Genomic DNA, 13,944 nt, shown 5'->3' on the forward strand with positions numbered 1-13,944 from the left:
ATTTCATGACTATTTGGTTGAAATTTTTAAATTGCTGGCAGCATCCATCATTAGTTTGTTTGTTTGCTTCACGCATACATGTGAGCAGTTTTGTGTTTTTTTTCACCCAAATTTTATCACAAACGTTTGCTTTGTATTTTTTTTTTTTTTTTTTTGGTGTTTTGGTAGACGAACTTGCTAGTCTGGTTATCTATCTATTTTATTTAATTCTGGTTTTCTGGTAGTGGTGGTTGGTATATCGAATTCTTATGAGATATGAATACATCATCATCATCATCATTGATTCATGCTGCTACTGTTTCGAACAAACATTGGTTTCGAATTATTATTATGAGAATGGATGTTGTTTTTGTATTGATCATCATCATCATCAACAACTAACACTAAACACCAAAAAAAAGAAAATATACCATCAAATCATCAAGCAAGACGACAACGACGGCGACGACGTCGTCGGTGCTCAATCCCAAAGAAAAAAAAAATTTTTTTTGTTTTTTTATGCCTATCATCATTGAAATCTTTTTTTTTCAACAAACGAAAATATAACAACGAGAAAAAATTCCCCTTTTTTTCTTTATTCTACTTACACACATACACACACCCCCATTCTTGTAAGAAGAATTCCAAAATCTCATCTCTATTGTGTATTGCTCAATCTTAATTCTATCCTAAATCGTTTCAATATTTGTTTGTTTGTATCGATGGTCCGATGACTAGATTTTGTTGGCCATTTTGTGTGTCTGTTTTTGTTTTGTTTTGTTTTTTTTTGTTGTTGTTGAAAAGTTTCATTGTGTGAATGGCCATCGTTTGGTATGAAGAAAGAAAATATGTCTCTTCTTGGTGATCATGGTCTAATCAACTTTATTCGTCATCTTAATTATTTTCCTCAAATAGACCTTGAGAAATTTATCGAATAATCAGCAGAAGCAACAACAACAATAACAAGCTAAAATTCTTTGATGGTGTGTTGACACCCACACACACACACTCGCACAAACAAAACGACAACATTGAATGAGCTGTTTTTTTCTTGAAAATATGTTTGGGACTTTTTTTTGTTTGATGATTCTTCTGATTGACAAAACCATCACGATGACCATGTCATAGTTTTAAATCTGTATTCAATTTTTCTCATGAAGGTAAGAATCTATTGATTGTTTTTCATTAATTTTTAAGTGATTCAAACTGTTAATTAATGACCATATGACACATGCATGTGGCTATATTTTTATCATTTTTTTTCCTAAATTTTTTTACGACAAAAAAAATCCTGGCCCATATGTTTACTTTTGTGTTTATGAGTGAGAATTATTTATGAATGATGATGGAAAAAAATGTTATCTAAATGAATGTGTGTGTATATATGATAATTATGACCTCATTGTATTGTCTTTTTTTTCTGCTTGTTTTTTTTTTTGCTTGCTTGATTTCCGAAGAAACTTAGTCACATGGAAATAATACACATAAATTACATTTTTTCTCAAAAAATAAAAACGAACATTAATTGTGAAAAAATTTGAAGGGTGATAATTATTAACCCCTATTACTATCTATGTGAGACAAGAATGGCGATTTTTTTTCTCCTTTTCATCCGGTTTTTTTTATTTTGTTATTTTTATAATAGTTCATCAGCATCATTATGTAAATAAATAAAAAAAATATGTATGTTTGGTTGACTGGCTTGTAAATTGTGGAGGGTGGCGGAAAAATGCTGTATTTTTTTCTTTTGTAGCGATTATATATAAGAAAGAGGTATATTGATGTGTGTTGATGTTCAATATCTCTCTATATTTGATTGATTTGTATAATTATCCTGATCATCGATTGATTAAAGCGAATCTTATATTTTATTTTGTTTATTTATTCTAACTTTATGTGACAAATAAATTTTGTCAATGTATTAGCATTGGGCAAAAAGGGAGAAAAACACACACACATCTCCATTTTATTGATTCCAAACAACACACATTCGTTTAATTTTGAACTTTTCAAATCTATGCTTTTTGTTTACATTGTTTTTTTTCTGGTTGTTTGTTTGTTTGAACCGAAATATTGATTTTGACTATCTATCTAAAAACAACAGCCAAAAAAAAACAAATGGATGCCAATATCCTAACTATATGCTGAATGAGTTGCTTTTTTTCCCATTTTCTTCCATTATTGATTGAAATCTTGACAAACATTTTTTTGGAAAATGGACCTATTGTCTTGTTCAAAATGCACAATAATTTTTTTTCTTCTTCTGTTGTTGCTTCTGCATGCAAAAAAAAAATAAAAATGGATAAAAAGCAATGAATGATTGTGCGGCCACATCGATCTTTATCTTGATCTCTATCTGTTTGTGTGTGAGTATGCTCTGCATTTGGCCCTAATTTTTTTTATGTGTAGATGATCAATCCATCTATCTATGATAAAAGTCTATCTGGATGTCCATTGATCTGGAATCTTGTTTTTTTTTCTATTTCACTGTTTTGTTTTACTACAATAATGATAATAATAATAATGAAAAAATAAACGACATCATCACGAAATTCACTTGAAAGACAACGAAAAAAAAATTCCTTGCATAATTAAAGTTGAAATGGGTGTGTATCTCTCTGTGTTTGTATGCTGTCGATAACCAGGAATTTTTATGACTTTTATCATCATCATTATCATTTCTATATAATGATGATGATGATAAAAATGACAAAAAAAAATCAAGCAAACGATCATGATCTTTAAATGGTACCCCTTTTTTCTTTCTCTTTCCGAAAAACAGTAATGAGCCACCGTTAATTCATTTTTAATCCTTTTTGATTATTTGTCATTTTGATTTTTTTGCAGTTTGAAAACAGCTGTTTTTTCTACTAAATTACCATAAATGTTTATATGATGATGATGATGATGTTTTTTTTAAGAAAAATCCTCTCTCCTCTTTTTCTCTCTTTTTTTTGTTTCCGATTTGGTCAATGTATATTTTTTTTCGTTCTCGCGCAAGGTAAATGGACATGAAATTGTTTAAAGAAAATAAGCCGGTTTCTTTATATATTCAGTCTCGTCTTATGTCTCTCTTTCGTTCTTTTTTTTCTCCAAAATGGTTAGCATTGGTGCAAATATTTTTTTTTCTTTCTCAACAATAATCATAATAATAATGATGATGATGATTCATGATGGGAATATGATCATCATTTTTACATAAGGAATCATCATCATGACTGAATGATGATGATGATTATGATCATCGTTATAATAATAATGATGATGATGAACTAAATTTTCGAACCACAAAATATGTATATATTGCAAATGAAACATGTGAAAAAATGGTACACATGATATTGTTTGATATATTAGATTACATCATCATCATTTGGTTTAGATTTGTGATGCTAAAACTAATATATATACCGTAATAATAAGGAAGAATAAATCGAATTTAAATTTTGGTTATTATCTAATTGATTATTCAAAAATTTTTTTTTTCACTTCTGTGTTATGACCATTCATTAATTTGATTTCTGCATATCATCATCATCGTCATCATCCACTGTGTGTTTGTTTTGATAATCGAATCATTAAACAAACAACAACAACAACATCCAACGCCCATGATGATGATGATGATGATAATAACACTAACAACCTTGTTTGATTATTTGTAGCTGAATTTATATTTCCTAAATTTTTGATAATAATAATAAATATATTATGTGATTCTCATACATTTGAGAGTTTGCATTTTTTTCTGTTTCTGTACGATTTCAATTGTACAGCAACATATCAATATACGCCATTTCCTTTTCAACAAACAACAATTGGCACCTTGTTTTTTTTATTGATACAAAAACAAAACAAAAACACTAGTCGTTGTTTTTGTTGTTGTTGTTGTCGTCGTCGTTTGCTCGATTTCCTTTTTATGGAAAAAATGTGTGTTAATGCTGCAACATGCATTCGTGTGTGTGTGTGTGTGTGTGTGTGTTTTAAAACAAAACAAAAATAAAATCCAAAAAAAAAACATGATTTTCTTTTGTGTAGGTGATTTTTGCATTTATTTTGTTGTCGTTGATCTTGAAACAAAACTTGAAAAAAAAAATTTTTGTTTAATGATGCTTTATGGCTTCTGTGTGTTTTTTTTCAAATGTGTGTTTCGATTACGAAATGTTTTTCATCATCGTGGTTCCAGAAAACAATAAATCTTGGAACACAATGTGCTAAGAATGTTGTTGTTCTGTTGTTGTGGAATGAAAAAAAAATGAAACGTGAAATGAATCTAATCAGATTTTATAAAATTTGTGGAATTTTCGTTTCCTCGTGGAATCAAAATGTTCCATTTTTTTTTTGTTTAACCCTGTTATTTCTATTTCAAGACAAATTGTTCATTTGATAATTTGTTTTTTTGTTTGTTTGTTTGTTTGAAGCTTGTGTACCCTTGTTTTGTGAACAATGTGAATGAAATTTGCTGAAAAATATATACACACACACGCACAGAGAGATTTTTTTTTCATTTACATCAGCAATATTTTTTTTTCACTCTTCGGGTTTTGTGTACCCGGGACATTGAACTTTTTTTTCTGGTTGGCTGGGGAACCAGGGTATTCTCTCTCATTCACATTTCTTTTTTTTTTGATTTATCTACGCACCAGAAACTAAAATGATGACGATGATGATGATGATGATGATAGTGGCCAAATAACGCGTGAGTGTACACACACACATCAAACACATCTCATCATCTACAGTTCTTTATGTTATTAGACAAATAAAAATATACGTCATAAGCTGTGCCCGGCTTTTTCATTCTTGGTTATGGTTTGGTATATATGGAATTTTGATTATTTTTCATTTCATTTATTTTATTTGAAGTTCATAATGAACCGGGATTCACTGACGCACAATGTGTATGATGATTATCATTGTCTTTTTTGTTTTATCTTCATCATTCATCGATTAACTTGATGAATATGAATATAATTTTTACATTCTAAAATTTGTTAATTGTAATCAATCGAATCACAAATCATTCAATGATTATTATATAATTTTAAAGTTGTTTATTTTTATCATGTACAGGGCAAATTATTATTATTATTTGAAATTTTGCAATTAAAAAGTATACCTTAAAATTTACATAACACGATGTAAATTTTCAACAACAAAATAAAAATCCTTAGGTAATGAATGATTGACACATAATAATAATCTTGTAGAACAAAATAAAAAAACCTTTTTTGAATGAAAAATGGTCTTGGTTGAGTTTTTTTTTCTGTTTTGTTTTTGTCTTGTTTGAAAGCGAAATCATTAATTTTTTTTCCTGTTTTTCATTTTGTCTACATCATCATCGTAATGAGCATATTATAAGATGAATGGCAAGATTTATCTGATGGTGTTTATCCTATTTTGGTTTTTCTTTTTTTTTGTTTCTCTGCACACCAAGTGGAAATTTTTTTTTAACGCTTACAGAATTAGCTTTTTTTATATATTCGAAAAAAAGTAATGGTCGGTTTTTGTTGTTGTTGTTGTCTTGTCTAATTTTTTTTTTTTTTTTGAAAAATTTTCTCATCATTTCTAACGGTTCATTGAATTTATTAGCCCATCTTATTTATTATATCTTGGGTTTGGCATTAATTTTTTTCTGGATTAAAATTGATTATTTTTTTTTGTTTTGTCTTTTTCTCTTTGTTCTATGTGTGCTAGTAGATTTAAATTTTTCTTCAGAAAACAAAAACTTAAAGAGATAACAATAATCGACGATTAAATGAGCGAAAACATTTTTCGTTTGACCAGACCAGATTTCGATTATATTATCCTGATCACATATTCATTCAACAAAAAAAAAGTGTTGATGATCTTTAAAAGATTTTTAGAAACTATAAACTATTGTCATTTTCTAATTTAAAATAAAAATAAAAATAATCGACACAATGCCAACACATTTCAGGTATGTTTTTTTCTCTTTTTTCATTGATCATTGGCTATTATTTTTACTAAAACGTAAATATTGTGTTTGTAACATTTTAGAATCGGTCATCTAAAGGATCCAGAAATTGCACAATATTTTGATAAAGAGGATCCAGAAAAAATTTTTACCGATTTACGTGAAATTGGACATGGAAGTTTTGGTGCCGTCTATTATGTATGTTTTGTTAGTTTTTTTTTTTTTGATTTTTTATTTATGATACAATTTATTTATACAAGGCTCGAAATGTCGTTACAAAAGAAGTGGTTGCCATTAAAAAAATGTCCTTCACGGGCAAACAATCAACAGAGGTACGTATTTTCATACACATCTTTTCGCATTATATGTTGATTTTATATTTTATTACTTATTATTTGTTAGAAATGGCAAGATATCCTAAAAGAAGTGAAATTCCTAAAAACCTTAAAAAATCGTAATACAATCGATTATAAAGGATGCTATCTAAAAGATCAGACGGCATGGTTAGTGATGGAATATTGTCTTGGATCAGCATCCGACATTATTGAAGGTAAGTTGAGACGTATTTTTTTGTTTTTTGGATTTATTTATTTATTTATTTTTTTTCATAAATACTAGTGCACAAAAAACCATTGAGAGAGGAAGAAATATCTGCTATTTGTCATGATTCACTAAAAGGCCTGGAATATTTACATTCACAATGTCGTATACATCGTGATGTAAAAGCTGGCAACATTTTATTGACCGAAAATGGCACAGTCAAATTAGCCGATTTCGGTTCAGCATCGATAATATCGCCAGCCAATTCATTTGTTGGTACGCCATATTGGATGGCACCAGAAGTTATTCTAGCCATGGATGAAGGTCAATATGATGGTAAAGTAGATGTTTGGTCATTGGGCATAACCTGTATAGAAATGGCCGAACGAAAACCACCTTATTTTAATATGAATGCTATGAGTGCCTTATATCATATTGCCCAAAATGATTCACCTACAATAAGTCATGTCGGAAATACGGATTGGTCGGATTTATTTCGAAATTTTGTTAATTCCTGTCTAAAAAAGAATCCCAATGAACGGCCAACATCCAGTGCAATGTTGAAGGTAATTTTTCAATAATTCTAACATAAATATCTGAATTGAAAATGTTTTTTTCTTGTTTGTTTGGTGATTATATAGCATTCATTTATAACGAGACCACGTTCACACACAGTAATCATGGATTTGATTAATCGAACAAAGACAGCTGTACGAGAATTAGATAATCTTAATTATCGTAAAATGAAAAAAATATTAATGGCAGATAATCGCGATTCTGATCTTCAAAGTCAAAGTTCTCAGATTGATTATGAAAGTGATATAAACGTAAGTGATTTTAGCAGATTATAACGTTTTGATTGATTACTTGATACTAAACAATGTTTTAAATTTTATTGTAGGAAGAAGTCATACAACATAATAGCCGCAATAATGGTAACAACAACAATAATAATAATCGCAATAAAGCCGGCAATAGCAATATGAACCATTATCCTCATCATCACCAACAACAACATCAACAACATTCATATTACCAGAATCATCAACAATACCATGGATCCAAGAATCAATCTGCGCAACAACAACAACATCAACAGCCAAATTATCAAAATCAACAACCATTATATGGAAATATTGTGAATAATTATAATAATAATGGTAAAAGTAATAGTGTGGCAAGCTATAATAGCCGACAAAGTACCAGCCAGGTTAGCATCTGTAGTCAAAGTAGCAGTACCAGTAGCATACCTGCTGCCAATAATTGTGTCGCTGATATCGATGCTTATCGTAATCCAATGTCGATCCGACGTGAAAGTACAAGTTCGAGCACCGGTGCTGGTGGTATACCAAATCAAGCAAATCGAATCAGTCCTTCGGTATGTGATTAATCATTTTTTTTTTTTTTGATAATTTTATAAGATAATTTATTGATTGAAATTTTCTGACGTTTTTATACAAACAGAATTCTTCTGCCAGTATAAATAGCACAGAATTGGGTGCCAATAATTTTGCCACATTGCGTACTACTTCGATTGTCACTAGGCAATTAAAGGAACATGCTCGTGATAATCAACTACAAGAACAAATGTCCGGTTATAAACGGATGCGTCGCCAACATCAGAAAGCAATCATGCAGCTAGAAGATAAATGTCGACAAGAATTCGAAGAACAACAACAACGATTAGACAAAGAATATGATGCACTATTACAGCAATTTAAAAAAGATTTGGAGAAACAAATCACCAAACAGCAGCAAGAACTAGATAAAAAGGTTAGAATAGCCTTTTTATGTGCAAAAATCTAATTATTTATTTATTGTTTTTTTCTATTTCAGTTAAAAGTAAATGCAACACAACAACGTAAGATAAGCAAATCGATGACAAATACACAAAAAGACGAATTTAGTCGTGCACAAATACAACAAAAACGTGAATTTAAATGTATCAAAGATAGACTGAAACGTGAATATCCACATGACGAATATAAAGTGCGATTAGAACAAGTGCAAAAAGAACAACATCTTAAATTACAAAAACTACAACAACAGAATGAAGAATATTATAATTTGGAGATACGAAAATTTCGTCGCCGTAAACTAATACTTTATCATCAATTAGAAAGGGATATGTTACGCGATGAGCTTAACAAACGACAAGGTCAATTGGAACAAGCGCATGATATGTTGATGCAACATCATGATATATTCCAAGATCTTCAATATCAACAACAAAAAGCTATCCATCAATTACGTGAGGAACAGATTCGTAATCAGCATTCGATCGAATTGGCCAATCAACAAGAATATATTGATCGAAGATTAAAAGAATTACGTAAAAAACATGCCATGGAAGTGAAGCAACAGCCAAAAAGTCTTAAACAAAAAGAATTACAGATAAGGAAACAATTCCGTGAAACGTGTAAAACACAAACACTTCAGGTATTAGTTATATGGAAATTTCTAATCTAATATTTAATCTCTTATTTAATTCTACGAAATGAATAGTACAAAGCCTGGAAAGAACAAATATTGAGTTCGACACCTAAAGATGAACAGAAAAATGTCATTAAAAAATTGAAAGAAGAACAAGTTCGAAAGCTACAAATTTTAGGTGAACAATATGAACAAAGTATATCAGATATGCTTCAAACACAATCGGTAAGTTTTTACAAAGAATGCAATGAATTTTCATCCATGTTATGTAATTTCTCATAGATACGATTGGATGAAGCACAAGAACAAGATCAAAATGAACTGAGAAATCAGCTTGATCAAGAGCTTGAATCATTGAGAGCTTTTCAAAGTAAAATTCGATCAAATGCTGAAGCACAACGTGCCAAAGAACGTAGTGAACTTGAAGAAAGAGTCAGAATCGATAAATTGAAATTGGAGAAAAAGGTAAATTTTAAATGAATTGTTTTATTTTTTTATTAAATCCATTTTAAAAACAATCAGATGGAAGATGAACGTCAACAATTTCAGAATGAACGAAATGAACGTAAACGTTTGTTACTTGAACGTCAAGCACAGGAAATTGAAAAATTTGATTTGGAAAGCACACAAATGGGCTTCAATGCATTGGCCATTGCCGATGCATCTACTGAACCATATCCACAATTATTGGATAATGATGATTCTGCCAGTGTTAGCGGCAGTTTATTATCGCTTGCTCATAGTAATAGCGCAACGTCTTTCACTCATACTGCCCTATAGCCTCCAACTTTTTTTTTGGAAACCCATCATCATTATCATCATCATTTTGCCAAATATAACAAAAATTCACGATTCTAAATTGAATATGGCCATTCATCTAATTATGGCCACTGTTTTATAATGCTCAAAGCACAAAAAAAAATTCCATTTCTTTTCAAACATTTGTCTTCATCATTATCACAATGGGTGAATTAATTAAATAGATTCAAATGGGTGGTGATTTTTTTTACATTTGTTGTATTATTATTATTTATAAATTATGTGGAAAAAATTTTTACTTTACATACCAGCTGATGATAAAAACTCATCAAACCTCAGAAATTGGATGAATATGAATCAATTGTAATATAAAATATTTATATTCAATGTTTGTATAGAAAACACACACACACACACACACTTAAACGGAAAAGATGTTACACTTTATTTTGTTCTTGTTTTTTTTTTGATTGATTGATTGATTGATTTGTCTCTCTCTCACACGTTTTGTCATTATTGATTGATTGCTTGTTATAATAATTGGAAGAATTCATTTTTTTTTCATTTCCACCCTTTTTTTGTTGTAAATATCTATCTATGTATCTGGAAAAAAATATTCAAATTCTAATGGATATCATTCATTGTGTTAAAAAATGTCAAAATGTTTTCTATTCTTCACACACACACACAGACACACATACATCAGAATCATTGTTTTCATGGTCAATTTTTTTTGTAACTGTGAACAAAAAAAAAACATTAAGCCATCAGTTGCATCAAAAAAAAGGAATTTTTTTCCCACATGTGAGATATATCATCATTAATATATATTAAAAGAAGAACAAATAAATGACTTTTATCAATTTATTTATCAATGATGATGATTTATTTACAATATACTTGACATATATAGAATTTATTATCAAATATCAAATTAAATTGCTTTATAATCTTCAACCACTTTGGCTGTGATTGTTTGAATTGGGCCACTTTTCCATTGTGCTTCATTTTCATCAATGATGGATGTTTCAACCGATATATTATAAAGATTAATATTCGGAAATGATAATAAAAATTGTGTGTGAAAATAATCATTCACTGGTACAACAATCGAATGCATAGTGATGGTTGATTGCATTGGTGACATGTGTGCCATTTCGTTTGTATTGTTGATTGCCACAGCATTTAATGTAAGAAGAATTTTGTTTACTTTACGGAATATTTTCATTTGTTTCTGTCCAACATTAGATGGTTTGTCCGTTTTTTGTATCATTCTCATCATTGATTGCATTGTAAGCTTATGATCTGACATTGACATTGGTGTCATTTTCGATGATGATGATGATAATTTCAACTTTGAATGATTACTAATAACAACACCTTCGACGTACAGTACAAATTGAACACTTTGACCAATGTTGATTGGATCTTGTAGATTACGTGGCTGTTGTGATGATAATTCCAATTTGATACTGGTCGATTGAATTGCTTGGAAAAAGAAACGTGGAAATGACAATGGAACCAACAACATACGAGCACTAATTCGTAGTAACATTTCAATTTGTCTTGCAAATAATGATAAAAATTGCCGACCATTTGTTCGTTGACTTTGGTCAACATTTGTCAAACTCATCAATTCATTTTTCTGCACAAGATTGGAGATAAATGTACAAACATTTTCCATTTCTTTCTGTTCAATTATACTATTCATCGTAAAATCATCCGAATGATGATTTGTTCTAATTTGATTCATAGGAATGACTGTATTCGTACGTGTTGATCGGATAAAAAGTGAATCGATACGATGACTTTTTTGAAATAAATTTTCAATCACTTCAGCTAATAATGTACAACTATGTTGACATAATTGAATATATGAAAGTGTATTAGGATCAGCATCAAAAGATGATTGATATAATGCACTATAATTATCCGATATACGACGAAATTCTTGTGAACATTTCTGTAACGATGTTACGATTCGTCCATTACGTAGAAGATCATCAGACCAACAATTGGTAGATTGTTGTGCTGTTTGATTACCATTGGCTATAAGTGATATTGGACATGGTGATGATTGAATCATCTGACAACATTGACGAAAATGTTTATGTGCTTGAAGATATTTTAAACGAAGTCTAACATATTCACATTGAAATTGCATCGGTTTGACATTACTGACGGAAGCTTTCAAATTTGTTAAACCTTGTGTATAGTTGGCTATACATTTCAATAATCCATGTTCAAGTTGTTCACAATTATAATTGACAGATAAAAATTCATCACTTTTCAATTTAATAAGATCTTCATTTATTAATGATGCTTCGGCTTCAGTAATCTGCAATAAACTATTGATCCAGAAATAACATTGTTCAATTGATTCGGTGGATGGTTTGATTTTGTTCAATAATTGTGTTGCAAAATTATGATGGCCATAACGCATTGCTGCACGAACAATTTTGTAACATACCCAGGCATTGTATTTGGATAAACTGTCCAACAGAATGGTAGATTCTTTTTCCATTATCACACTACCATTTTTCAATTGAAAAAAAATGATCAACAATTTGATGGCAAGTCTATCATTTTTGGGAAATGATTTCTTTTTAGATTTTTGGCTCGATCTGATCATATCGATTATGTCATCCGACGTAAGGCTTCTATTCTTTTGAATCACCAAAGACAACGAACATATGGTCTCACAAATCATCTCATACCATGAACTATTAGGTTTGGATTTTAAAAATATAAATCTCAATGCTTCGGTTATTTGTATCACTTGGCTAGGTTCAGATTCTCGTTGGTGACATAATGTAACACAACTTTTGAATATTTCTTTCAAAGCTTCTTTGCTTATTTTATCATCAATTTCGGTGTTAAATTTTCCTAGAAAATATGATTCATATGCAGCACACGTCTCCTGAAGAACATCAACATTATCAATGGATTTCGAATCGATATGTAAACAGATATTGGTCAATATGGTGAAACATTTGGATATTAAAAATATTTGAAGATTTTCGGCAAACATAGCATGCAAAGTTGATTGATAAATGATTTGTGTGCCAAAATTGACAATTTTAGTAATATGTTCCATTGAAACAAGAGAATTGTCAATGAAAACCGATGGTGAACCAACCAGTTCGCTTAACACGGCCAATGATCGGCATAATAAACGTAATTCTTTCATCTCCATATTATTCAATGCAGAGAAGAAATTATTCTGGTCAAAATTAGCAAAAATTAGATCAATAAATTTGGCTATGCTTGCCGGTTTCCAGATATGTGCACTATCTTTAGCTAAATTCTTTAAATCATTCAATACGGATAATTTGACACTAATTCTAGGATCATTCATATAATAATCCAGCAATAATTCCACTTGATCAGGTATATGAGTAATCGATGATGAAGCAATCGATGTTAATGTATGAAGATTTTGACAAAGAAAATTTTTCTCTGGATATTTTTCAAGAAATGAAATCAATTTGTTACGTGCATCTTCGACTATTGCGAAATTGTGATGAAGATTATTTATCACTTCAAGTAAACAAATCTTAATGTCCATTGATGTGGTCAAACCTTCGATCATGTAGATGACTTTTGGATAGATATTCTGTGCAAATTCTTTCGATTGTATAGCAAACTGTACGCTAGCTTCGATAGCGGCATGAACTTCTTGTTCATCGTTCGATTCCAGGCTGTTACGAATAAAATTGTGGATATTTTTATTGTTCGATACTATACGAGCAATATGACCCAATGTTTGCAATGTAATCGAACGAGCCAATGGATCATTTGAATAGCTTACGGCGAACAGATGACGAACAAATTCATCAATATTCAATATCTTGTCAAGATGTTTTTCACTTTCTTTGAAAACTTGTAATATTAATATTCGTAAAAAATTACTGCCCTCATGATAAACTTCAGATAATTTTAACGATGCAGCGTTGATCAGAATGGGAAATGGATAACGTTCAAACAATGATGGTACTTTGACGATTCCTTCACATTGATCACCAATAGATGATGAATGAAGACTACGATCCAAATCGGTCAACACAGAATGTGTATCCAAGCTAAAATCTGATTGATTTCCGAAAATTGATGACATATTATAATCGATGTATTTGATGGATGAATAAAACGTCAAATCAGAATATTTTTATGATGATGATGATGATGATGAATAAAAGAATCGTAAAAAATCACATGTTTATCCCAAACGGCTATATCGACCTAGATGTGCATTAGGTTATCAAATAGTTTTAAAAAATATATATTTAACTCAA

At 30.0% G+C, this 13,944-nt stretch overlaps 2 protein-coding genes across 5 annotated transcripts; one reads left to right on the plus strand and one right to left on the minus strand.

The window, feature by feature from the left end:
* Positions 1 to 171: 171 nt before the first annotated feature.
* Tao (Serine/threonine-protein kinase Tao) lies at positions 172 to 10,516 on the plus strand. 4 transcript variants are annotated; one of them, XM_075728605.1, is made up of 14 exons: positions 172 to 611; positions 718 to 1,139; positions 5,677 to 5,920; positions 6,001 to 6,115; positions 6,178 to 6,249; positions 6,320 to 6,467; positions 6,536 to 7,023; positions 7,099 to 7,284; positions 7,359 to 7,835; positions 7,922 to 8,230; positions 8,294 to 8,896; positions 8,963 to 9,115; positions 9,173 to 9,355; positions 9,413 to 10,516. In XM_075728605.1, the coding sequence occupies exons 3-14, from the start codon at positions 5,904 to 5,906 to the stop codon at positions 9,668 to 9,670; spliced, it is 3,009 nt and encodes a 1,002-aa protein (XP_075584720.1). In that variant the 5' UTR covers positions 172 to 611; positions 718 to 1,139; positions 5,677 to 5,903; the 3' UTR covers positions 9,671 to 10,516. The 4 variants fall into 4 exon arrangements, with proteins under 4 accessions (XP_075584720.1, XP_075584719.1, XP_075584718.1 ...); XM_075728604.1 differs by having other exon boundaries at positions 5,680 to 5,920; XM_075728603.1 differs by having other exon boundaries at positions 172 to 1,139.
* Positions 10,500 to 13,766, minus strand: defl (Integrator complex subunit 7). The gene has a single exon (XM_047058769.2). It carries the CDS (start codon positions 13,764 to 13,766, stop codon positions 10,584 to 10,586), a length of 3,183 nt encoding a protein of 1,060 aa, XP_046914725.2. The 3' UTR covers positions 10,500 to 10,583.
* Between the last annotated feature and the right edge of the window lie 178 nt (positions 13,767 to 13,944).

Source organism: Dermatophagoides farinae, chromosome 2, assembly GCF_024713945.1.
Source record: "Dermatophagoides farinae isolate YC_2012a chromosome 2, ASM2471394v1, whole genome shotgun sequence".
In the NCBI taxonomy this organism is placed as follows: Eukaryota; Metazoa; Arthropoda; class Arachnida; order Sarcoptiformes; family Pyroglyphidae; genus Dermatophagoides; species Dermatophagoides farinae.